At 42.4% G+C, this 26623-nt stretch overlaps 1 protein-coding gene across 1 annotated transcript in view; it reads right to left on the bottom strand.

Annotated features, from left to right (window-relative positions):
- GOLGA5 (golgin A5) overlaps positions 1-25496 on the bottom strand; it is a 32921-nt gene extending 7425 nt beyond the window's left edge. The window contains exons 1-9 of the mRNA XM_030558885.1: positions 25225-25496; positions 23581-24195; positions 20941-21162; positions 19598-19817; positions 18645-18768; positions 15705-15908; positions 12587-12757; positions 11257-11385; positions 2964-3062 (exon numbers count right to left, since the gene is read on the bottom strand). Coding sequence (XP_030414745.1) covers positions 2964-3062; positions 11257-11385; positions 12587-12757; positions 15705-15908; positions 18645-18768; positions 19598-19817; positions 20941-21162; positions 23581-24145 — 1734 coding nt within the window. The 5' untranslated portion in view covers positions 24146-24195; positions 25225-25496. The remainder of the gene's footprint in view (positions 1-2963; positions 3063-11256; positions 11386-12586; positions 12758-15704; positions 15909-18644; positions 18769-19597; positions 19818-20940; positions 21163-23580; positions 24196-25224) is intronic.
- Positions 25497-26623: the final 1127 nt, after the last annotated feature.

A 26623-nucleotide genomic window follows, 5' to 3' on the forward strand; every position in this document is an offset into this window, starting at 1 on the left:
TACAAAGACAAGGTTAACATGCCAGTTATCACCAGGGACACAGAAAATTAAAACCATCAGCAGCAGTATACTGAAGTCATTTAATTCCTTAAGAGACAACATTTTGTCTATTAAATATTGACCAGCATCAAGAAACTGTGCATCCTTTGGAATACTAAAGCCAAGTATAGCACCTTCATAGAATCAAAATAGGTGTTAAATTTAAGATCTTACTCCTGCTTCAGTATGCTAAGGCCTGAATATACTGATATTGACCCAATCATTTAACTTGCTGTTAGTTGAATCTTAGCCACCTGTGGTCATTATACATTTTAAGTGGTTAGTACAGAGTCTACAGTGAGATACCAGAGTGATCATGGACGACTGGAATTCAGGCAATGCAAATACAAATCAGCTACACTGGGCAGGGCATGGTACACATGGACAATACGTACATTCTGAAGTAAATTTTGTATAGTGAAGTAATACCAGGAAAGCAAGCCCCACTGGGTTCAAAGAAAAATATATCAAGACAATTTTCAAGTCCTTTGACATCCAGTGTGTACAGTGAGTAGTGTTTAACACTAGACTGTCATTTTTTCCTGTAATAGTCTACATTGCATTCTGCAGCCTTATACATAATTTGCATGAAATGAAACAAATGTTACATTAACAGGATCCAACTCAGAAATTCATGCTACCCATACAATCACCAATACCTTTCTTTGCTGTTACATAGGAGAGAATGTATGGATTCAGCACCTGGTTCTCTAGTTAATGTGTGCACATATAGGGCCTTATCGGAGAATACAGCCCTTTGTTTTAGAAGACAGACGTTTTAAAATTGTGTTTGCTTTTGATATTTACTCCAAAGTTAATTTTAATTGTAGAGCAGATTTTCTTAAAACCTAATATACTCTGTTTCATTACTGGAATATGGATTCATAGACTCTAGGACTGGAAGGGACCTCGAGAGGAAATCAAGTCCAGTCCCCTGCCCTCATGGCAGGACCAAATACCGTCTAGACCATCCCTGACAGACACTTATCTAATCTAATCTTAAATATCTCCAGAGATGGAGATTCCACAACCTCCCTAGGCAATTTATTCCAGTGTTCAACCACCCTGACAGTTAGGAACTTTTTCCTAAAGTCCAAACTAAATCTCCCTTGCTGCAGTTTAAGCCCATTGCCTCTTGTTCTATCATTAGAGGCTAAGGTGAACAAGTTTTCTCCCTCCTCCTGATGACACCCTTTTAGATACCCAAAAACTGCTATCATGTCCCCTCTCAGTCTTCTCTTTTCCAAACTAAACAAACCCAATTCTTTCAGCCTTCCTTCTCAGGTCATGTTCTCAAGACCTTTCATCATTCTTGCTGCTCTTCTCTGGACCTTCTCCAACTTCTCCACATCTTTCTTGAAATGCGGTGCCCAGAACTGGACACAATACTCCAGTTGAGGCTTAACCAGCGCAGAGTAGAGCAGAAGAATGACTTCTCGTGTCTTGTTTACAACACACCTGTTAATGCATCCCAGAATCACGTTTGCTTTTTTTGCAACAGTATCACACTGTTGACTCATATTTAGCTTGTGGTCCACTATGACCCCTAGATCTCTTTCTGCCATACTCCCTCCTAGACAGTCTGTTCCCATTCTGTATGTGTGAAACTGATTGTTCCTTCCTAAGTGGAGCACTTTGCATTTGTCTTTATTGAACTTCATCCGATTTACCTCAGACCATTTCTCCAATTTGTCCAGATCATTTTGAATTTTGATCCTGTCCTCCAAAGCAGTTGCAATCCCTCCCAGTTTGGTATCGTTCGCAAACTTAATAAGTGTACTTTCTATGCCAACATCTAAGTTGTTGATGAAGAAATTGAACAGAGCCAGTCCCAAAACAGACCCTTGCGGAACTCCACTCGTAATACCTTTCCAGCAGGATTGGGAACCATTAATAACTACTCTCTGAGTACGGTTATCCAGCCAGTTATGCACCCACCTTATAGTAGCCCCATCTAAATTGTATTTGCCTAGTTTATCGATAAGGATATCATGCGAGACCGTATCAAATGCCTTACTAAAGTCTAGGTATACCACATCCACCACTTCTCCCTTATCCACAAGACTCGTTATCCTATCGAAGAAAGCTATCAGATTAGTTTGACACAATTTGTTCTTTACAAATCCATGCTGGCTATTCCCTATCACCTTACCACCTTCCAAGTGTTTGCAGATGATTTCTTTAATTACTTGCTCCATTATCTTCCCTTGCACAGAAGTTAAACTAACTGGTTTGTAGTTTCCTGGGTTGTTTTTATTTCCCTTTTTATAGATGGGCACTATACTTGCCCTTTTCCAGTCTTCTGGAATCTCTCCCGTCTCCCATGACTTTCCAAAGATAATAGCTAGAGGCTCAGATACCTCCTCTATTAACTCCTTGAGTATTCTAGGATGCATTTAATCGGGCCCTGGTGACTTGCAGGCATCTAACTTTTCTAAGTGATTCTTAACTTGCTCTTTTTTTATTTTATCTTCTAAACCTACCCCCTTCCCATAAGCATTCACTATGTTAGACATTCCTTCAGACTTCTCAGTGAAGACCGAAACAAAGAAGTCATTAAGCATCTCTGCCATTTCCAAGTTCCCTGTTACTGTTTCTCCCTCTTCACTGAGCAGTGGGCCTACCCTGTCCTGGGTCTTCCTCTTGCTTCTAATGTATTGATAAAAAGTCTTCTTGTTTCCCTTTATTCCCATAGCTAGTTTGAGCTCATTTTGTGCTCAATAATCATTGAATTAATGATTATTAAAAGGATGTGCGCAAACACCAAAGTTTATCAAATGGAATCTAACAGTTTCATTTTAACAGCTTTACAACGAGCTGAAAAACAGCGTTTTACTCAACCAGAAGTGTAAACTAAAACAAAGAAGGTAGTTCAGTGTTTTTAATGACTTAGCATTAAATATTCTTAAATGCAAATAAGTTACCTGATTTCTGAGTTTTTGAATTTCTTCCTCTCTGTCTTTTATTCTGCTTTGCAAAGTATTCTTTGTCCGATACAATTCTTCCTCATTGTAATGGAGTTCCTATAAAATTAATTGCAATCAATTACAAAACAAAGTATTAGTAGACAGCCTTTGGAAAGCATTTTGGATGACATTTTAGCCACTATTTGAGGCTTTACACTAAAGCAGAGGGCAGTACTTTGCCCTGAAAAAAACTTACCGTCTAAAGAGACAACATAGTCAAGGAAGGGATTCAGCCAAGAGCAACTCATTGAGTGGTGAAGATTACCATAGATCTTGTTAGTACCATAATTTGTGAACACTGCCTTTAAATTCCTATTTAAAAATTTAATATGTTTTCTGTGATGTTTTTAAAATCTGTCTTACTTCAGTCATTTATTGTTAGAGCAGCACATAACTGTACTCTCCCTTCAAATCACTGACTACACAAAGCAAAAGAAAAAAATCCTTATCTTACTGATCCTCAACCAGTCTTCAATATCAAAAGCCTAAACAGCAAATACTTTAAAGAAATAATCAATCTCCATATATAAAAGGCCACAGTTATGTAGGATATTACAACTTAGTGTGACACTATGTGCTCCAAAGCAGTACCCCGGCACCCCCATATTTACCGTGGTGATATAAATTATATGTTTTGTATAAAGTGCATCTTGTGAGGTATCATTTTAAAAGTCTTGATCTGTTGAACTTTAATATCCTGTTGGATTGTATGGGCTATTATTGTACGTGGAGTTATGAAATTTTGCTACGTGCGTGTTACAGAAATATGTTGTGAGGTTGGGAACACCCACGTCCGGCCTTTCAGGTGTAACGCTGGAGGAGCCAGCTGCGCTAATAGCCCATTAAAGGGAATACACACTCACAAGGACTGTCCCAGGAACCTATACAATGGAGACTTCTCAGTGACAGCATATAAACTATGGAGACCGCTTGACCCATGTCACAACCATAGATGTTCCAACAAGCTGGAAGAAACTATAAAGGAGGGGAAGTGACATCATCAGTTGGCCTCTCTCCCCCCAGAACTCAACACCTGGAAACATGTCTGGAGAACGAAGATTGAACTGGGGAGATGGTATCAGACTGGAAGAAAAGAATCCTGTGTATTTAGGAATGATACCATCAGAGTGAGACACTGGTTGGGTCATATCCTGTCTAGTTTATAGAACTCAGACTGCAATTTTACTTTTATTTCTTGGGTAACTAACTTTGATCTGTACACTTATTACTTATAAACACTTAAAATCTATCTTTAGTTAATGAATCTGTCTTATGTTTTACCTAGAACAGTGTGTTTTGGATGAAGTGCTTGGGAAATCTGCTCAGGAACAAAAGCTGGTGCATGTCTTCTCCACATTGAGGGAAGGATGTGCTGGGTTATAAAAATTTACAATGGTCAGGCTTCTGACCAGGGCAAGATGATACAGCCCTGGGGTCCTAGGTTGGGGAGTTGGGAGAACTGGCTGGAGCCTTTCTGTTGTAATTCATGCCTGTGGATGTCTGTGTAAGTGCAGTATCTGAAGAGGTTTGCAACTTGTCACAACATCAAAAGTGAGAGGGAGCCCAGAGTAGCAAGCCAAAGGGCTCAGAGATACCCCACTTCCAAGTTGTACACTGGGGAACCCATCAGACTTAGTACCAGATTTACCTAGAATTTGGGTATTACAATAACTCATTATGTCCCTAAAATGGAAATGTCAGTTTGTTAAATGAATATAAAAGAAAATTACCATATTTTTCACTCCAGCTCTGTTTTTCTTGATATAGCATTGCCTTAGAATATATCCCACACTTGTAAGGACAGAGGTAACAGGATATACTCTACCATCTGCTTTAGTATAATACACATTTAGCCATTCATCTAAAGCAGACTTGAACTTTTGAATTTTAATTAGTTCAAGCTAGCATCTAATTAAAATGTAACTTCTAAAAGGACAGATAATCCCACAAAATAAATTGTTCCCATCACTATGGTACACTCTCCAGCCTTCCTCATTATTCTCTCTCTTAACAGTGGCAACTTATTTACAACAATAAAAATTTCTATAAAGATACAAGACATTGGTCTGCGTTCAACTGAATGATGAGCCCAATAGTACTAGTCATTAACAACATGCCCTATTATGCCATAATTTAAAGCAGAGACCCCCTCACCCACAGAAATCGCTGTGGAGTTCTGCTAGCTGTCTAATGGCATAATATGGGCCAATGCTCTCAGAACCCTTTATTAGCAATTTATCAGTACCATACACTAAGCAGTTTGGGAGTAACAATATTTGGACAATGGATTCCAAAAAAGTCTGCATAAGTAGGCACATTTTCAAACTACTACAGGCTATTGTAATCAAGACTTCCTGAAGTCCTTTGCATGAATTAGGCCAAAAAAGCTCTGCCATACCCCATTTTTAAGTGTTTTAATTTTTTTTTTATTTAAATAATGTTTAAACTATCTCACTGGAAATACAAAATATGAAAGGAGCAAACAGATGTTACATTTATTTTCTTACAAAGAATACACCATTTACCTATGCAGTAAATATGCTGTCACTTCTACCATATTCCCATTTTCTAAAATTTAAGCTATTTTAACTTTTGTTATATACATTTACAACAGCTATATGTGGGGCACTCCTGGATAATATAGGGTATTTCTGCATACAAATCTGTTGGATCTCCCTAAAGCAGACCATAAGAGATTTAAAAGACAGCTTCAAAATTGTGCTTGATGTTCTTATACTTGATGCTTTTGCTAACTACATCTGCTTTATTCTTTTTTGAAAAATAAAATCTTAGAGAAAAATAAGTTTGCAAATCAAACTTTTACCAAAACTAGGATCTGGGATTCTCAGGCTTTTTGCTTTATAAATCTTCCTTCACAATTCCAAGAAATACAATGAATGCACATAAGTTGTAGCTTCTGAAGGCAAGTCCTGTAATTTCTATGTTACTTGTTTAAAACACATCAGTATGCACATCTTATAGAAAAGTTGCAGAATGCATATTCTGACCATGCAGAACAAAAAGTCAAAACATACAAATACTGGAAGACTGTCATAACTTTTACTAAAATTTTATCATTTTAATAATTTTACCATCTACATTCACAATATTTACCCCTTCTGAAAAGAAGGATGTGAATAGAAGTCAAGACTAGCCTCTATCATATCTCCTATCAATGTACTTCAACTTGACAGCAAGATAAGTCTAAAGGACTACTTGAACAGGAAACTATGCTTAAGTAATAATCTGGAATCATTGCTAGTTTATTACCAAAATTATTTATTCAACAGTACTAAACAAGTTAATCTTAGTTCATGTTTACAAAAACATCTGGAAAAAAGGAGGTAGCTGATTAGCAGGGATCCTAGTTTTCAACGATGAACAAAAAATCCCACAAAATTCTCAGATAAAAAATCCTGTAAAAATCCACATTTTCTGTGACAGACAGACATCAGTTGAACATGTTTTATTGATATACAGTAGAGCCCTGTTTACCTGATTCTCATTATCTGGCTCTCTATATTAACTGAACCACCAGCTGCCTGGGGGCTGACCACCCAAGCCCCATCGCTGTCAGTCCCAGGTTGCTGGTGATTCAGTTAATATGGAGAGCTGGATAATGGAGACTTAGATATATGGGGTTCTACTGTATGTTTTTTTTCCCCCACAAAATGTAAAAAACTAAAGATTCTCTGTAAAAATGCAAATGCTGCGTTTTTCCAAAGCAAATGGCTCTATAGGATCCCTGCTGATTAGACAGTGAAGGCTTAAGATAATACAAGTATTCAGGACAGTGGAATAAACTGAACGGCGTTGCTCCAGACTCATTTTAAAGAAAACACAATACGGTACTAACCAGGAAAGACCCTGGCAAAACTACCAGTGAAGTCAGAGGGAGGCAACAGGAATATCTTAACTTCTCAGAGGGCTGACAGCCCCCAAGCTTTCACTGTTGCAAAGGGCAACATCTTGATATACCTTGACATTCTGTGACGACTTACTACTTTTAGAACATACATTCCTACTTGCATATAAGTATTTAAATAGTATGAAAAATAAATAGAAAAAAAAGTTCATTTGTTCATGGATTTTTCCATTAGACCACTAGATGTCAGTCTTCCACCAGTATATCCAAATTATCTTAAAAGTTTAAACTTTATATAATTTAAACTACATATACATATGTAATATTTTATAAATCTTACAAAAACCAAAATACTTGTATTGAAAAATAATTAAGGCTGTTATGTAACTATATTGTTCCTTATTACATCGTTTACAAAATTCAAGCATTTAAAAGCTGGGAAATGAACAGTTGCTGACATCATAATTTATACTGCTCAGATTATGAGAACTGTAACAATCTTAAATAAAGCATTAAATGTGAATTAAGTACATTATTTTGTTATCTTGCTTCCAATATGTAAACATGTACTTTTAAGTAATATTGTTAAATGGGAAATATCAATTTATTTACGTATTTTATAACACTTTAATTTTTAGTAAAACTATGTATATATAGACTTGCATCTTAGGCTGATGAATGTGTGTATTACAGAAATGCTCAGGTTTTGTTTACTTTACAAATGGATTGTACTCTATTTCAATTTTGAGTTTACTAATGAAAAATATTTCGTTGGGGCTAAGCTTATTGTGCGATGATGAAATATATATTGCTTTATATTTTATAAGAATAATGTATTGTCTAATTACATGGGCAATATTTATTTTCTTCATAATTCTTTTCCTTTGCATTAGACACCTGTAAATGACGCAATATGCATGCTTACCTAGGTTCCCTGTAAGCTGCGTGGCCATGCAACGGGCTATTTAGGGCCATGCAGATCCCTCTGCCTGGCCATCCCAGCTGGGAAGATGAGCCCCTCCCCCAGCCCAGCCCTGACAGAGCTGCTCTGGCTAGGGAGAGCAGCTTTTCCCCTGGCCCAGCCCCACCAGACCTGCCGCGGCCAGGGGAAAGGCACCCCAAGCCCACATGCTGCTGTAGGGAGAGCGAGTTGAGGGGAATCCTCTCCCCCTGCCATAGCCCTGGGGCAGCCTGCATCACAAACCCCTCTTCCCGATCACCATCCCAGAGCCCACACCCCCAGCCAGAGCCCACACACGCCAACCTTCTCCCCTAGCCCTAGGCCCCCTCTCACATCCTAATCCCCTCATCCCTGGCCCTACCCCAGAGCTTGTATCTCCCAGGCAGAGCCCTCACACTCCAACCCTCTGCCCCAGCTTTGAGCCCCCTCCCACACTCCAAACCCCTAGGCCCTACCCTGCCACATGAATTTTGTTATGAGCACCAATATGGAGGTAATGCGTCACACATCACCTCCATATTGACGCATATAACAAAATTCATTCTGCACATGGATGGGAAAAATTAGAGGGAAACACTGATGCTTACACTTAAATTTGCCAAAATGAATGTTCAACACAACGTATCATCATTCTGAACAATGGCAAAAAAAGTTACTGTAATGTCATACCAGAGATTACACTCCTGGTCTCTTTGTTTCACAGCCAAATGTCTAATGTACACAGTGCCTCTCTAACAACCCATTGAAGTTCTCCACACTGTAGTTATCTCATCAGAAAAATGTCACTAACAATGCTGTGCACTTAGCTTGTGCTGTCTCATTTGCAGAACCCAAAGGACTTTCCAAAAGGGGTAAATGTTACTAGCCTCATTTTACATTTGGCCTTAAATATAGAAATTTGAGAAGACTGCATATAAAGCCCAATTTGGTTTCCAACTTCCTGTGTAAACTTGGGAAAGCCACAAACTGTCTATTCCTATCACACCTGCTGCAAACAGACGTTTGAAATTCCTTCTAGGCCAGGGGAGGAGGGCTGCAACAAAAAGGGGAAAATACCCTTTGATAAGGTATAAAGGAATAGTTTTATCAGATCCTGTAGTTTCATTTCACTTTTGAACGTTGGTCCAGATCAGTTCAAAGTTTGATGATGCAAATATTTGTCATCACCATGATTTAATTTTTTTGGTTCCTGGCTTCAAAGAAAATCATGTATTGATCTTTCAAAAACACATTTTACTATTCCTGCTCTTAAAAACTGCCTCTTGCACACGTCATTGTCAAAATCCATCTATATTTCAAGTCTGCTATGTAGAGTAGAGTAGTTTCATTAGAGATATGGAGGGACCCAAAGAAACATTAGATGCTTTGTAAACATTTTAAAGGAACACTGGACTTATTTTCAAGAGAACTTACTCAGTTTAATCCATTTTTCAGAAAACGTTAAAGTGAGATAGAAATCAATCTTGTAATGGGACTGTAGTTGCAACCTTAACTATGAAGAGGCAGCCTCCTTTCCATTATAAAGTATGTTCTTGCAGAACTAGAACTGAGTCCTGTCTCTCTAGCTCTAAAACCACCAATCTCTTATCACTAGAGCTGAAGAAAGAGCTCTGAGATCAGTCACCTATAGAAATATCTTTATATCCTAATTTGCAGCCAGCCAATAGAGGGCAACATGCTCACACACACAGGCCCTAATCCTGTAATCAGTTACGCCAATCAGACCCCCATATAGTTGTGATGGGGTGTACCAGACCCTGAGATCCCTGCTGGAGGCCTCACAGGCCTACCACACCCTGCCCCAGAAAAGGAGCAGTAAAGGTGAGTCCTCTAGGCTGCCTAGAGTACCTGTGGGGAAGCAACCAGAGTCATACAATCACAGAGTATCAGGGTTGGAAGGGACCTCAGGAGCTCATCTAGTCCAACCCCCTGCTCAAAGCTAGAACAGTCCCAGACAGATTTTTTCCCCAGTTCCCTAAATGGTCCAGTCATGGATTGAACTCACAACCCTGGGTTTAGCAGGCCAAATGCTCAAACCACTGAGCTATCCCTCCCCCTAAACTGCTGGACAGAGCAGATCAGCCACTGGCTGGAGACAGAGAGGCAAGGATGGTGCTCCTGGCTACAGGACCTGCAGAGCTGGACAGAGCAGCTACTGGCAGGGACTAGGGGAGCAAGGAAGCTGCTCCTGGCTGACTGCAGGGACTCAAGCAAGACTTCAGCCCTGAACTAAGGGTGACGGTAAAGGTCAAAGGGCTGTGGGGAAGTGGCCTAGGAAACAGTAGCCGCACAGTTAAAAGGGACACAGCAGGGTTCCATGGTTTTTGTAGGGTTCCTGGGTTGGGAATGGAGTAGTGGGCGGGCCAAGGTTCTCCCCAATCTGGCCACAGAGAGTGGCCAAAGCCTTGAAGGAGGGGAGTTTACACAGGTGCAAGGAGCAGCCTGAAGACTCTGAAGAGGGTCAGCATTTGTGGACTTTGATAAACCTTCAGAAAGGGACAGAGCAGAGAGTGAGTTGCACAGCTGGGGTCAGTTGGGGTTCCCAGGTAGCAAAAAAAATCCTCTAGAAAGGGAGACCTGGGGGCACTGCTCCATCCCAGAGCAGGGACTGTTAAAAGGACCATTTGAAAGTTAGCCTAGACAGAAGCTGAGCACTAAGCCCAGAGAGAGGGCTAAAGATATTAATTGAGGATACTGTGATAGGCCCTGTTGGACTTGTACCGTGGAAGGGGTTTGTTTTGTTGTACACCTAAGGACTGTGTGTGTCTTGGATGGAGAGCTGAGTCATAGAAAACCTGCTTGAAAAGTTAAATGCCCAACAGGGGTTGCCGTAAATGAGATAGAATGCAAGGCAGATGCACAGCCGACAGGAGGCACTCACGTGAGGTGAGTGGCCCCATCACAATGGTTCCATTAGCTTGAGCTGAACTCCCTGAAGGCAGAATATATTTGTGCAGATCAGACTGCAGGAAGCACAATGCCCAATTCTGTACCCACTGAAATCATTGGGCCTAGGCACAACACAAATCATCAGTGCTGTTTAATTACAAACCAATTTCTTCAAATACAGCTGATGCATGACAAATGACTGACAAATTGCTTCTATAAAGTTTGAAGAGATTCTCCTTTAAGCCTTCATAGTAAGGGGGAGGGATAGCTCAGTGGTTTGAGCATTGGCCTGCTAAACCCAGGGTTGTGAGTTCAATCTTTGAGGGGGCCACTTAGGGATCTGGGGCAAATCAGTACTTGGTCCTGCTAGTAAAGGCAGGGGGCTGAACTCAATGACCTTTCAGGGTCCCTTCCAGTTCTATGAGAACCAAAAAAAAAACCACATACACTCTGGCAACCCTAAGTCAAAATGCTGTTTAAAGCCATGGCTGTATAGGGCCTAGAATAATATTTCTCAGCTCTCTGTAATTCTTTACCTGCTTTTGCCGTTCCAGTTCAGCCTCCACTTCTTGTTTGGCCATTTTGTGGGTTGCTATCTGTTCTTGGAGGTCTTGAAGTTGTTCTTTTGCTGACTCAGCTTCACTTACCAGCTGAGCCTCCATATCCTAAAAGTAATATAAATGTTATTGTTCCAGTAACATCAAGCCACGCAGCTATCCCCGTAGTAATAGCAAAAACTACTCCTGCAGAGTGGAACTTAAAGTGGCTTTACCCACTTTTTTTGCTCATCATTGCTTTCAAGAAAAAAGAGCCTCAGTATAAACAACCAAATACACACTTACAATTTTTTTTTATTACTATGTAAATAGATGCCTTTAAAAAAAAATATGTAGATACCTCCAACTGACTACCTCCTTTCTCATCCTGTCTACAGGTTGAAGCCTCAGCAGCTAAATTTGTACATCACTGCAGGGAGCAGGGCTAATCACAGACAACCCGTTCCTGCTCTCTCTCTCTCTCTCTCTGTGTGCACGCGCGCACACACAACTTCAGAACAACTCGAGTCCCGCAACCTCCCTTTCCCAGCAGCACTCCCCCTTCTGGAAAGCAGCCCCCCTGCTCTCTGGGAAAGCAGCAGCCACTCCATGCAGCTCCCAGCTGTTCCTCTGACTCTCCCGGAAGAGTTAAAGCAGTGGTGACTCAGAACAGCTCCCAGCTGGTCTTCAACTCCTGCCTATGCCTCTCCCTGAGGGGCGCAGCCCCCTGGCTCAGCTGCTCCCCAGGGATAGGGGCCCAGCCAGCTGTACCATGTGACCAAGTAATCGGCAGGGGGGGGCATGTGATCCTGCATGCCCCCCTTGTGTTGCCTCTGGGACCAATTAAGGGAACAGTGGCTTCCCAGAGACTACAGCTACTGTGCAGATCAACAATCCTAAGGAAGCTTAGAACAACAAAAAAGGTACACCCTTCACTCCACAAAGAAATATCTAGGACAGTTTTTTGGGCAGAAATACCATCTTTCAATGAGGGTCTGGGATGCAGGAGAGGACAGACAGTATTAGGGGCAATACTTATGTCCTCTGTCCCCTCATGCCCTCAGACACCTTATTATCTCTACCCTAGGAACTGGAGTGGTCAAGGAGAATGGAGAGAAACTGGAGTATCAATAACAAAGCATTTGTCTCACCCACAAGAGATTTTTTTAATACTAATAAATAAATGTTAAAAGCAGCATAATAGTTGTTCCAACAGTAACAAGGTGTCTTGAATACCATTATAATACCATTAATACAAGCAATATGAAGGCCACTGTAATTCCACATACTTACGTGTTTAACTACAAGGACTGTATATAAAGATATCTACCTGTAGCTCTGTTCTCAGCTGCTGTATCTGCCCCATTAATTTCTGTATTTCCTCTTTCTGTGTTTCTTTCTCATGTCTCAATTCTTCTAATTCCATGGTGCTTGCAGTAAGGCTATCCAGCCCTTCAATGCCAGAGCCTTCTTTTAGGCTGTTTATCAACTTTTCTTTAGACTGAAAGATTAAAAATGCTTTTGTATAAATAAAGATGCTAACTACTAAATTCTACCCTTAAATACATATGCTCCACTCCCCCCAAGTATATGAGATCCATGCTTGAATCTCTCGGCAAGATTTGGCTCTAAAATTTCAGGCATGAAACTAAAATTAAAAACCACACCTAACATTTTTGTAATTATCTATATATGAGAGAGAGAGAGAGTGTGTGTGTCTCTCTCTCTCTCTCTCTCTCTCTCTCATATACATACTTAGGTACTGAACCTGCAATCTGATCCATGTGAATGAACCCTACACCTGCATGGAATTCACAGATTGTAGCGTTGCTTCGCATCAGTGCAGTGGTCCACCCAGACTTTATAATATGAGGGGGCAAGGAGTCCAGGAGAGCTGGCTGTATTTTAAAGAAGCCTTATTGAGGGCGCAGGAACAAAACCATCCTGATGTGCAGAAAGAATAGTAAATATGGCAGGTGACCAGCTTGGTTTAACAGTGAAATCTTCAGTGAACTTAAACACAAGAAGAAAGCTTACAAGAAATGGTAACTTGGACAGATGACTAGGAAGGAATATAAAAATATTGGTCGAGCATACAGGAGTACAATCAGGAAGGCCAAAACACAACTGAAGTTGCAGCTAGCAAGGGATGTGAAGGGTAACAAGAAAGGTTTCTACAGGTATGTTAGCAACAAGAAGATGGTCAGGGAAAGTGTGGGATCCTTACTGAATGGAGGAGGCAACCTAGTGACAGATAATGTGGAAAAAGCTGAAGTACTCAATGCTTTTTTTGCCTCTGTCTTTACAGACAAGGTCAGCTCCTAGACTACTGCACTGGGCAGCACAGAATGGGGAGGAAGTGAGCAGCCCCCAATGATGAAAGAACAGGGTAACGACTATTTAGAAAGCTGGACATGCACAAGTCCATTGGGCAGATGCAATGCATCTGAGGGTGCTGAGGGAGTTGGCTAATGTGATTTCAGAGCCACTGGTCATTATTGAAATCTTCTGGCAACTGGGGGAGATCTCGGACGACTGAAAAAAGACAAATATAGTGCCCATCTTTTAAAAAAGGGAAGAAGGAAAATCCGGGGAACTTGGAACCGGTCAGCCTCACCCCAGTCCCCAGAAAAATCATGGAGCAGGTCCTCAAGGAATCCATTTTGAAGCACTTGAAGGAGAGTAAGGTGATCAGGAACAGTCAACATGGACTCATCCAGGGCAAGTCATGCCTGACCAACCTGATTGCCTTCTATGATGAGATAACTGGCTCTGTCGATATGGGGAAAGCAGTGGACGTGATATATCTTGACTTCAGTGAAGTCTTTGATACGGTCTCCAACAGAATTCTTGCCAGCAAGCTAAAAAAGTATGGATTGGATGAATGGACTATAAGGTGGATAGAAAGCTGGCTAGATTGTCAGGCTCAACGGGTAGCAATCAACAGGTCGATGTCTAGTTGGCAGCCAGTATCAAGCGGAGTGCCCCATGGGTCGGTCCTGGGGACTGTTTTGTTCAGCATCTTCATTAATGATCTGGATGATCGGATGGACTGCACTCTCAGCAAGTTCGTAGCTGACACTAAGCTGTGGGGAGAGGTAGATATGTTGGAGGGTAGGGACAGGGTCCAGAGTGACCTAGACAAATTTGAGGATTGGGCCAAGAACCTTATCAGATTTCTTAACAAGTACAAGTGCAGAGACCTGCACTTACGACAGAAGAATCCCAGGCACTGCTACAAGATGGAGACTAACTGGCTAAGTGGCAGTTCTACAGAAAAGGATCTGGTGATTACAGTGGACAAGAAGCTGGATATGAGTCAACAGTGTGCTCTTATTGCCAAGAATGCTAATGGCATATTGGACTGTATTAGTAGGAGCATTGCCAGCTGATCGAGGGAAGTGATTACTCCCCTCTATTTGGCACTGGTGAGGCCTTATCTGGAGTTCCGGGTGCAGTTTTGTGCCCCCCCGCCCACTACAGAAAGGATGTGGACAAACTGGAGAGAGTCCAGCAAAGGGCAACGAAAATGATTAGGTGCTTGGGCACATGTTTTCATACAACAGAATATCAGAGTTGGAAGGGACCTCAGGAGGTCATCTAGTCGAATCCCCTGCTCAAAGCAGGACCAATCCCCAGACAGATTTTTGCTACAGACCTTAAATGGCCCCCTCAAGGATTGAACTCACAATCTTGGGTTTAGCAGGCCAATGCTCAAACCACTGAGCTATCGAGAGGCTGAGGCAACTGGGCTTATTTAGTCTGCAGAAGATAAGAGTGAGGGGGTATTTGATAGCAGCCTTCAACTACCTGAAGGGGGGTTCCAAAGAGGACAGAGCTAGGCTGTCCTCAGTGGTGGCAGACAACAGAACAAGGAGCAATGGTCTCAAGTTGCAGTGGGGGAAGTCTAGGTTGGTTATTAGGAAAAACTATTTCATTAGGAGGGTAGTGAAGCACTGGAATGGGTTACTGAAGGAGGTGGTGGAATCTCCATCCTTAGAGGTTTTTAAGGCCCAGCTTGTTGAAGCCCTGGCTGGGATGATTTGGTTGGAGTTGATCCTGCTTTGAGCAGTGGGTTGGACTAGATGACCTCCTGAGATCTCTTCCAACTCTAATCTTCTATGATTCTATTGCAGGATCAAGATTTTAATTTGCATGTCAATTATCTAACTCAGTCTTCAGTGGCATGGGATTCTATTAAATCTAATTCTATCATCCTGTATTTCAAGATCTATTGCACCATTATAACATACTTTTAATATAGAGAGGCAAAAGCAAATACATCACTGATCAGATGTAGAAAACATAAATGTAACAAAATTAAACATGATGCTCCATTCCAATGATTCATTGCTCCGTTTCATTTTAAAATCAAGCGTGTCAATGTTTTTGGATTAACCTGGATTTCTTCTCAGTTATTTATACTCAGAAGGGAGTTGCATGCTTACCTGGAGTATGCGAGTAGCTTTTTGTTTGTAGTCCACCAATTCCTGTTTAACAGACTCCAAGTTGTTTTTAGTTACTTTGACTTGCTGCTGAAGCTCCTCCACTCTCCTCTTCTCATCCACATATTTTCGTTCTGCTGCAGTAACTGCTTCTGCCAAGTTCTGCCGCTCAACTTCCATTTTACTAAGGCGAGCAGCAAACTCATTCTATTAGTGGCAAAAAAAGTTTAAACAATTAACACAATCCCAACTTTCAGTTAGCAAAAAAGAGGTTTCAATGCTAACTATATAAGAAACAAGACATTCACTCTCTCCAGGTTAAAATCTTCTTCAGTACTTTTTATTCAGACAAAACTCACACTAACTTTAATGGAGTGCTAAATCCTAGAAAGCAGCCAGATCCAAGTCATTAAACAACAGATATATTCCTTACTGAGTAAAGAAAATTCATCTTATTATTTAAGCCATATGACTGACAAAATGAGCAAACTGCCCCTTGAAAAGACACTGTCCACTTCGGGTTTAGACCAATGTTCCCTCTAATTTTTACTCCTGGGGGATTTTGGTGCCACTGTGCATGCGTGGAATTTATGATCCCCACAGATTTCTTTGCTTCCCCACAGAAAAATGACTTTCTGACAGGGCAACAAAGGGAAGCCACAAGCGTCATGAGATCCGCCCCAGCAGTATGTTTCGGGTGCCCAGGACAGCTGGCAGAGAAGTAAATCACTGTGGGGCAGGTGGCAGGACTAGGGAAGACTTGGCTGATGGCACCAACCCTTCACTGGGCACAGCTGCTAGTCCTGGTTGGGCTGGGGAAGATGGACTTCCTCTTCCCCTGTAAAGCATCCAGGGCTGTGTCAGACCCACCCCCAGATTTCTCCCCTGGCTGCAAGAAACTCTGAAAACTCTCTCCTCCTTCCCCACCGCACTTCCTTGCACCCATTGTTCCTCAGCTGCGGAGCGGCGGGAGGGGGGAAGAATCATGGTACAAGGAGCTACTCCAGCATCCGCCCAACCCCCATGCATCCATACCCAGACCCTCCTGCCAAGCCTCACATCCCCGGCAGCCAGAACCCTGCCCCCCCCCCGCCCGACGATCCTCACCCACCCTGTACCTAGACCATCCTGACAATCATCCACACATGGATCCCCACCCCATCAAGCACCAGACAGCTGCATCTGGATCCCCCCACCACCACCACCACCGAGCCCCACTCCCCCAGCATCTGGACCTCCCCCAAATAAGCACCCCACACCAAGACCCCCTGCTGAGTTCTATCCCCGCCAAACCTAGACCCTCCCCCCCATTGGGACCCAACCACCTTCACCTGGATGCCCCTGCAGAGTCCCATTACCACTGCACCCAAAAAACCCCCAACACGCCCCTGTGCATCCAGATCCCCCCAACACCCAGATCCCCCCACACAGAACCCTCTCAACCCACACCTGGATCCCCCCACACTAAGCCCCTCCACACTTGCATCCTGCCTTGCTGAGCCTGCCTACCCACACCTGCCTGGTGCATCTGGAATGGAGAGGCAGGGCCGTGGGGTGTTTCTGGGGCAGGCCCTGTCCTTGTGCTGTGTCAGGATTGGGTGCTGCCTCATCACTGAGTCCATGTCCTGGGGAGCTGCACAGTGATCTCCCACCTCTGTGCAGCCAGTGGCTTGTGCTCCCCAACATAGGCACCGACTTCTAATGGTGCCGGTGGGTGCTCGATCCCCACTCTGCCCCCGGCCCTGCCCCAACTCCACCTCCTCTCTTCCCCTATTCAACTCCTTCCCCAAATCCCCACCCCAGCCCTACCTCTTCCTGTGAGTGCACCACATTCCCGTTCCTCCCCCTCTCTCCTGGAGCTTGCTACAGCTGTTTGTCGATGGCAACTGCTGGGAGGTAAGTGGAGGAGCAGGGATGTGGAGTGCTCGGGCGGGGGGGGGGGAAGCAGAGGAGGAGGTAAGGTGAGGCGGGGAGCTTGGCTGCCTGTGAGTGCAGAGCATCCACTAATTTTTCCCCGTAGGTACTCCAGCCCTGGAGCACCCACGGAGTCAGCACCTGTGCTCCCCAATGCCATGCTGGAGCCTCCACATTTGAAAAAAAAATTTTGCCAAATTTTGAAGAAATTTAAAATATCGTGTGCAGAATTTTTAATTTTTTGGCACAGAATGTCCTCAGAAATAAATCACCTCCACATAGGTGCATATAACAAAATTCATGTGACAGGGGTGGGGCCGAGGGATTTGGAGTGTGTGTTTGTTGGGTGTGAGGGGGCAGCTCCAGCTGGGGCTGTGGACTCTGGGGTGGGGCCGGGGATGAGGGGTTTGGGGTGCAGGCTGCTCCAGGCTATGGCGGGCTAGGCGCCTCTCCCTCAGCCATGGCAGGTCTGGGGCTGGGGCACCTCTTCCCTAGCCACAGCTGGGCCAGGTTGGGGTACCTCTCTCCTGGCCGCGACAGGTTTTAACATCTTCTTGTTGTACAGTGAACACTCAAAAAGCATACTAATTTGGGAGAATCAGAAAAAAAATGGATCAATGGAGTCCATTGTCCAAATTAAGTGCAGTTAAGTAATAAGCAAAAAGTATAAACTATGGAAAGTAAACAAGATTAAAACTAGCTCAGTAATCTATTAACAACATGAGTTTGCAAATCTATTTAAAGAGGAGTTTTATGTTGAAACACAAAGTCTGGTAAAAACAGAACTACAATAAAAGTGGTCAATAGTTTCTGGACTGTTTCATCACTGAATCTGGAAAATAAAATTTAAAGAAAGCTAAATTAATTAATGTACAATGGACATCTACTTCATCAGAGGCCAGATCTTGCCAAGTGCTCAGAACCCTTAACTCCAGGCAAAGTCAATGGGAGTTGAGGGCACTTGGAATCTCAGGATTTCAGAAACCCAAAAGCAGAATCTGACACTCCACATCCATTTTCACATCTAACCTGCATCTGCTTGTAACTTTCTTGTTCTCGCTTCAATGCGGACTCTGCATCATGTAGCCTCTCCTGCACAGTTTGAAGGGCTTGATTCTGCAGGCTGCTCCCTTCACTGTGGTCTTGTATTATTCTAAAAGAATATTAAAGAATGTCATTGAAAAGTAAGTGCATATACTATGCTTTCAAGGTAGAACCAAAAAGGTGATTTTTTCAAACTATCTTTTGTCAGACAGTAATAATTAAATGATTTGCCTGGTTTTCACTTTGCAATGTTTTTCTTTTCTAATGCAGAAAAAAATCCTACAAATATATTTTCTTAAACACAGTTCAGAACACAGGTAGAATAGTAAGAATAAAACCTACAGCTCCTCTAAAAGTAAGAGCACGCCACATACTCTGTTGTCTAAATTCTACTCTGTTGTCTAAATTCTACTTCTAACTTGAAGAGTTTTACTGTTAGGTTTGTTTTGTTTTGTTTTGAACTAAAGGAGCAAGTATTCAACTGACTACTGAACACCCAATGTGGACACAAACAGGAAAGTTCTTACACTTGTAGGCAAACATATTTTATTTGCCCTTTTGGCCAAATAGTCTTTACCAATGTGAGATCTCAAATTTCTCTCTCAAATATTAGAATTACACAAATGGTTTATATAAAGTGTATTTGAACAATTATATCAATTCAGTCACAAACAGACAGACACTGACACAAGCAAGTGGCAATTAATCTTATTTAGGACTCTGACCTGTTCCCACTGAAGTCAATGGCACATTCATGTTAAGTATGAGGATATCTGAATCAAGTCTTAAATAATACTTACATTTTTTCTAACTAAAATTCTCAAATCTAGATATATAGGAAAGCGATAACAACTGTTATTTTGACTACCGGAAACACCAATCTTTATAGCTTGAATTCTCCAACCTATTACTATTGTTTCCAATGGGTTTTTAAGTACCGTGATTTTTCACTCTGTAATGCTTCCAGGGCTTCTGTCCGAGTACTCAGTAGCTGATCAGCTTCTTGCAACCGCACTTTCAGCACGGCCAGTTGGGAATCCTTGGCAGAAACAGCTTCTGTAAGATCATCAACCTGAGCTTGAAGTTCGCGAACCACCCTGTCACTCTTTGAATGGTCAACATTCCATTTTTCTACCCTTGCTCTGGCATTCTTTAATTCTGCAAAAAAAAAAAAAAAAAAAGGATATATATGCATACATACAATAAAATCTGCTGCCTCAAGAAAAAAAATAAATAGATGCCACATGGTTAGAATGCCACTTGTGTCACAATCACCCAAGAAGAAATTAAGCGCAACCAGCTGAGTTCATATAACACTGAAAAAAAAAGTGAGAGCTGACTCAAACACTAAAGCAGATTTTCTTAATTCAAGCTGCGGAAGCACAAAATAAAACTTTAAAAAGTTACAACTACTAGAGTTAACGAGTCTGTGTTAAGATGATATCTTTGAGTTTGTACCAAAACCAAAACAAAACAAAAAAAACAACGATCATATTAGTTTTAACCTTTACTCAAAATTATCAGATTAAAATCCATATGCTGTACTGTTTTAAAAAAAGATTTCCCTAAACTGTGGTATTATCTCAGCTTTGATTAGTTAAACAATATTACAAATTTAATTGGCTTTTTACTAGATTTTGCATTTCAATTAGCTTAGGCAAGGAACATATAGGCTAGTCAATTTGACTTTTTTTTGTTATTCTTGAGACTGTTTCACCTTCTGGACCTCAGACATTTGTATAATACATGCCATAATGTTTGTGTTTCAAATATTGCAGGGGATTGTTATTCCCTTAAAAAAAAAATTAAAAAATGTGTAAACATTTCTAAAAGCAGTGGCCTTTCCTGAACCTTGTTTTTACACAATCTAGATATTGGGTCTAATTAATGTGTCCCTTTAATCACCACTCTTATTATTTTGTTGTTATTATTGTTGTTGAATGATTACTCCTCCCAACTATCTCAAGTAAATTTTTTTTTTGTTCCAGATGGTTTCAGTGAAGGCCACGTTACCTACCATATGAGAACATCTTTGTCTTAAATTCATTAGGAGCTAATGAGCTTAAGGTGGATAGCTCAAAGATACTTTTCATTCTCTTCAGCTTAGTACTCATTTACACTGTCAGAAAACACTATGCTTAACAAGCCACATCTACAGATTTAACTAGAAGTACTTGAATTTGAACACAAGTCACTGATGGAGAGGCAGTACTAGTTTCTATTTTACCAGATTCTCAAAACCAGTTAATATTTTGAAATATAAGCTTCCAAACTAGACTACCTTCCTGTGTTTCTTTGGATCTCTGAATTAATGAAGCCATTTCTTGATTTAAAGACTGAACCTCATTCCGAAGCAATTGATTCTCCAGGCGAAGATTGGACAGTTCATGCGATTTGCAATCATCATTAGCTGAAAGGCTGGGATTAGTCGCTGTATTTAGTGATGAATCTTTTGTAACACACACTTGCGTATCCAATCCAGAATCAGAGCCGTCAGGAGTTTCTGTACAAAGAAATCTGAGTTAAATCAAGTATATTTGTTTGTTGGCCTACTTACTGTGCGTAGCCACACAATGATCCATATATATAATACAGACATTTCACCATTAAAGTGGATCACTGAATAGCTATTTACAATAAATAGACCTGTATAGTACCATATTTTAGTATATAGTATAATGCAGATGATTTGTACAGTGTAGCGAGAACAGCCACAGATGGCATAATGTTTAGCAATTGGTTATAACAAAAAATCATATTTCGGGTGGGAAAATGTTAACATTTTCATGACTATGCTGCAGAAAACTTCAGAGATACAGTCAGCAAGTGATGTGTTTGTTTTTTTTTTAATATAATGTCCAGGTTCACACTGGCTCACTGTTAGGACTTTACATTCTAAAGCTACACACACTTGTACATATTTCTAAAGTAAAATTTTTCATCTTGGAATTATATTGCCAACAGCAAGCCTCAAAAATCTAATCCAATCACAGATGGGTGCAGTTTATTCACTTTATATAAGATTGCCTATTAAGGTCACTTCAATTATACCGATCTCCTCAACAACTTCTTTACTAACCACCTGGCCTCAAAGTATTTAATTAATCTATTTCTTGGGGAGGCACTTTTCAAAGAAATGTTTACTATAACAACACCGGAAATTACAATGATCTGAAGAACTGTAGCAGGCTGTGGGATATTTCCTTTATTCTTGCCTCATATCATACTTCTGTAAGAGGTTTGTAATACTATTCAAAAGTTCCTTGTAATTTTCATCCATCTAGAAATCCTAAATCATATGAATTCCCTGAATTATAGGAACTAAGTAGAAATTCTCTTTTATAAAGTGGATGCTGATAGAAAGAACGAGTCTAAGCTAACAGCTGACAGTGCTCTGACCAAGACACCGGAACACACACACCCGGGATTTGTATTCCTAATAGGGGGTTACTGAAGTCTTATATAACATTCCTGATGCCAATGAGCATACATTATAGGACATTATCTTTAAAGCCCTGCATTGGTGTCAATATGAAACAGTATGATATGCAGGGAGAGTAAAGAAAGTTTTGTTCCACAGGTGTTAATTTTACTTCAGTTTCAGTGTATTCACCATGGATAACCAGATGAAAACCAGTGAATACAGACTGAAGTCAGTACAAAGCAATGATGTCTACGTGAATCCAGTGTTTTAAACTGTCATCATACTCTTTACTTCACCTTGTGCCCACCAACAAGCCTGCTCCACCTTCAACAGTCCACATCACACAGTGCCCTAGGAAGATGGGGTGGGACATTAATTCTGAATACTGACACACCAAGAAAAAAGCACTATAAATCCGAGTAAGATTTGTTCAAACTTCTTGAAACCCCTGCCCTAGAGTTAAAACGTTCTCAGTGCCATTCCCTTCCTTTTAGTTTATATAGTCTCCACACAACCAGACACTGTGGCCATGGCTACACTCACACTTTACAGCGCTGCAACTTTCGCGTTCAGGGGTGTGAAAAAACACCGCCCGAGCGCTGCAAGATACAGCGCTGTAAAGCGTCAGTGTAATCAGGGCGGCAGCGCTGGGATCGCGGCTCCCAGCACTGCATGCTACACCCGTAAAGGATGTGGTTTACATGCAGCGCTGGGAGAGCTCTCTCCCAGCGCTGCCGCTCCGACTACACTCACATTTCAAAGCGCTGCCGCGGTAGCACTCCCGCAGCGCTGCCGGGGCAGCGCTTTGAAATTCCAAATGTAGCCATACCCTGTGTGACAATACCTTTATTTTTGTCAATAATTATAAAATGCACAAATAGCCTATCTCCATTTTACAACTAGCTCCCACAAAAGTTATGGACTCTCTTTTATGTCAGGTGCACTAAGAGACATACTTAACTAAAAAGACCAATGATTGGCCTATAATGTAACATGAATCTACAATTAATACATCTTGAGTTAATTGTGATTAATCATTAAAGAGTTAAGAACTCTTAACTATAAACATCCAAATTTTGAGAAGCAGCCCCACCCCTTATAGTTTCTAAGTCTTTTTACCAACTTCAATACAATAAGTGAATAGAATAGGTTTGATTTAATAATACTAATACATGCACTTACAGTGCTTTAAATATTCAATTAACTGTACTGAGATCAACTAAGTACTCATGAGACAATGCATATATTATACCCATTTTACGTATGGAGAAATGGAGGGAAATAGGTAAGGTTATTCCAAGGCCACCCTGTGAATCAATAGAAGTGCTGGGGTTAGAATAAAGAGGTTATTGACTCTCAACCACGTTATTACTTTAGAACACCTTTCCCTCATATTAGAATCTATTTCATTTACTGTCAGTAAATTTGTTTCCCTCCACGTAACGTGGTTTTAAATATACCTATGTTCAATAAACATCTATAGTTCTAGTTAGCTACCATGGCTTTGACTCCTGATGGAACTGTCTTCAGTAGTCTTTATATTTTGTGTACTTGTAGACACAGAACTAATGCTTGAAGTCCGAGAGTGATTCTGAAGAACAATTGTCTTGCTCTTCTCCTTTCTAGGGTCCATTCGTCCATTAGTTCCTTTCTCAGAACTATTGAGAAAATCAAACAAAAGCTCATCATCAGGTTCAGACTTTTTCCTTCTCACAAACTGGGAAGAAGGTCTAGGTGTGGAAACACTTTCTGCTGGAGAAGATGCCTCCAAAGACATCTTGGATGCTGCTTTAACATTTGCAGTTCCAGCTAGGATTGTAGCTTTCTGGTGTTTAATATTATCAGCTGCTGAGGAGATATAGCTTGCTTTAGATGATGTCTGATATTTCAATTCTCCGGTTTGCTGGTGCAGTTCAGGATATTCCCTGGCAGACTCCAAATCCGTATTATCATATATTACATTCCCTGTACCATCTTTTTTGCTCAAAGCTGATGCAGCTCCTTGATCGACTCTGTTGAGAAGGTCCTCTGCTTTTCCGGCAAGATCAGCAAACCAAGACATAATGGATGTCTACTGACAAAATCTACAGAATTGAACTCCAAAAGCATGAGCTGCAAAAAGATACAAAATGGTTACAGATCAAATATATGTTGACGAACTGAGGCATTTGGTTTATCTTTGTTGTAAACTATGGTTACGTTAATGGTATTGTCCTTGTTTCACCCATTAACATTACTGGACGGAATCCAAATCAGATGTTCTTACAGGAAAATGTAGAGTAGAGGTAGTCAATTATTTTTTGTCAGGGTCCAAATTTATCAGTCAATGTATAGTTAAGGTCCAGACCCCAGAGAAAATAAATTTTTAAAAAATAATTATAATAAGTAAATAAAAAGATTTCAGGGTCCATTCAAGTGACTACGCCTACTATAGAGGAATGAGTTTTAGTTACTAAACCAGCATAGTCACTCAGGGCATCAACACCTGCTAACCGCTGTAGCAACCCCTATAATTATAAAATGATGGTCTGCTTGCAGCAGATTAAAGGAAAACAAAGTGGGATAGATAGGGAAATAGGAAGTGATGCAGATAACCACAGGTGTATAGTAGAAAAAAGTTTATTTGACCTTTGACAAACAGACCTCCCCAGAGGCACTTGCAGGAACTTCGGCCCCAACACAAATGGTTTGCTTTAAAATAGATGCAACGCCTAATCTTGTGGACTGTGTGGACCCCTTTAACTATGTGGGAGAGAAGGGCCCATATGGGCAGCAAGGGCCAGGCTTTTAAAGGTGAGAACGTCAGCGGGGGCTAGGCACCCATATACCTTTGCCAGGCTGGTCCTGAGCGCCCCTAGGCAGCCAGCGAAGACGCACTGTGCCTGTGCTCGGGGGGACCGTGCCCCATACGAGCCCACAGCCCTGCCCCGACCCTGGAGGAAACACAGGCGCCAGCCGTGCGGACACCAGTGACGGGGCCGGGGCCAGGGTAGGCATCGGCAGCACAATACGGGGGGAGGGAGCAGCCGGCTCAGAATGAGGACTCGCCCGTAACCCCCACCCACCAAGCCCTTCCCGTCCCCCACCGCCCTCAAGCCCTTCCCCCCGCGCTGTTAGGCCCCAGCACAGCCCCGGCCTCACCTTGTCCCGGCGCCCGCCCTGCTCCACGGGAACCCGCGGCCGGCAGCCGGGCGTGGGATGCGGGGATAAATCGGCGGCGGAGACCGCAGCGCTACATAGAGGCCGCAGGCCGGACACGGCAGCTCAGCTCCATCTTCCGGGAGACGTGGCCGCCAGGTGGGTGGACGCAGGGACCCAGCGCACCACCGGCCAGGCGGCCGGATGCGCAGGCGCACTCAGAACCAACCCCCTGAGGGCCAGAAGCTCGGAGCGAGGCCACGTCCCCCGCCACCCGGACAGGAGGGGCAGGGAGGGAGCAAGGCCACGCCCCTTGCCACGAGATCCCGCCAGAGAGGCCCCGTAGCGTTCCTGGCGCGAGGGGCGGAGTTGGAGTGGTGCTGCAGATTATGTCACCGACAGCGTCTCGCCGCTCCTCGTCCCCGATCTCCCTCCACGTGACCCCGCCCGCCGCTGTCTCACAGGCCCCTCCCTCTCGTTTGAGGGCAACGGGTCTAACGCCGACAACCTCTCCTCCGCCCCCCTCCCTTCCTGTTCCTCCTCACAGCCGCGAGGCGTGAAGCGGAGCAGCGAGCAGCCGCTAGAGGGCGCTGTGAGCTCACACAGCAACGAGCTACCCCAGCTGTCCAGGCGGGGCTCGAAACCTGCTTTCGGCTCCTGCTCTGTCCCGGAGCAGCTTCATGCTCGCCCCACCTCACATTCCTCTCCCTCTCCATCCAGTGGGAACAGCTTATCTGGGGTAGTGCCAGGGGTCCCACCCCCTCAGCACCTGTGCGCTTCCCAATCTTTCACCTAGTTCTCCCCATGCTGCTCCTGAGAGGCAGGGCAGACCCTGTAGCCCCAGTTGTATAGATGGGGAACCATAGGTGTAGTTTGACTTCTGTGTGAGGGTAATAGACTCTAGGACTGGAAGGGACCTCGAGAGGTCATGGAGTCCAGTCCCCTGCCCTCATGGCAGGACCAAATACTGTCTAGGCATAGGTCTAACTTTTGGATTTACCAATTGTTGTGGTACTTAAATTACAGTGTACTTGAACGCACAAGTACAGTTCACGTTCATTATTTAATCACCTTTCGTTTTTTGTTTTAACTTATAGCTGGTAAACATGGCAAATAACTTAAAAATCAACATCAGTGTAAAAACAAATTCTTGAGTAAACAGAACCAAGCTCTTTCATGTAACTGAAGCATGTCTCCCAGGTTTTAGAGATACATAAATATGCAATGCACACATCGAACAAATCCATCGCTAAAGCCTGTCCCCTTTGCTCATCTGCCTAAGCCCATTCCACTCACATTTAACCTTCCCTGTTCACTCTGTCACTCACCTGGGCTTGACACAGTCAATGCTGCACACTGCACAGACACTTGGGAAGCAACTCAGATCTTATGTTCACTTGCT

The sequence above is a fragment of the Gopherus evgoodei genome, chromosome 4 (assembly GCF_007399415.2).
Source record: "Gopherus evgoodei ecotype Sinaloan lineage chromosome 4, rGopEvg1_v1.p, whole genome shotgun sequence".
Taxonomy (NCBI): domain Eukaryota; kingdom Metazoa; phylum Chordata; order Testudines; family Testudinidae; genus Gopherus; species Gopherus evgoodei.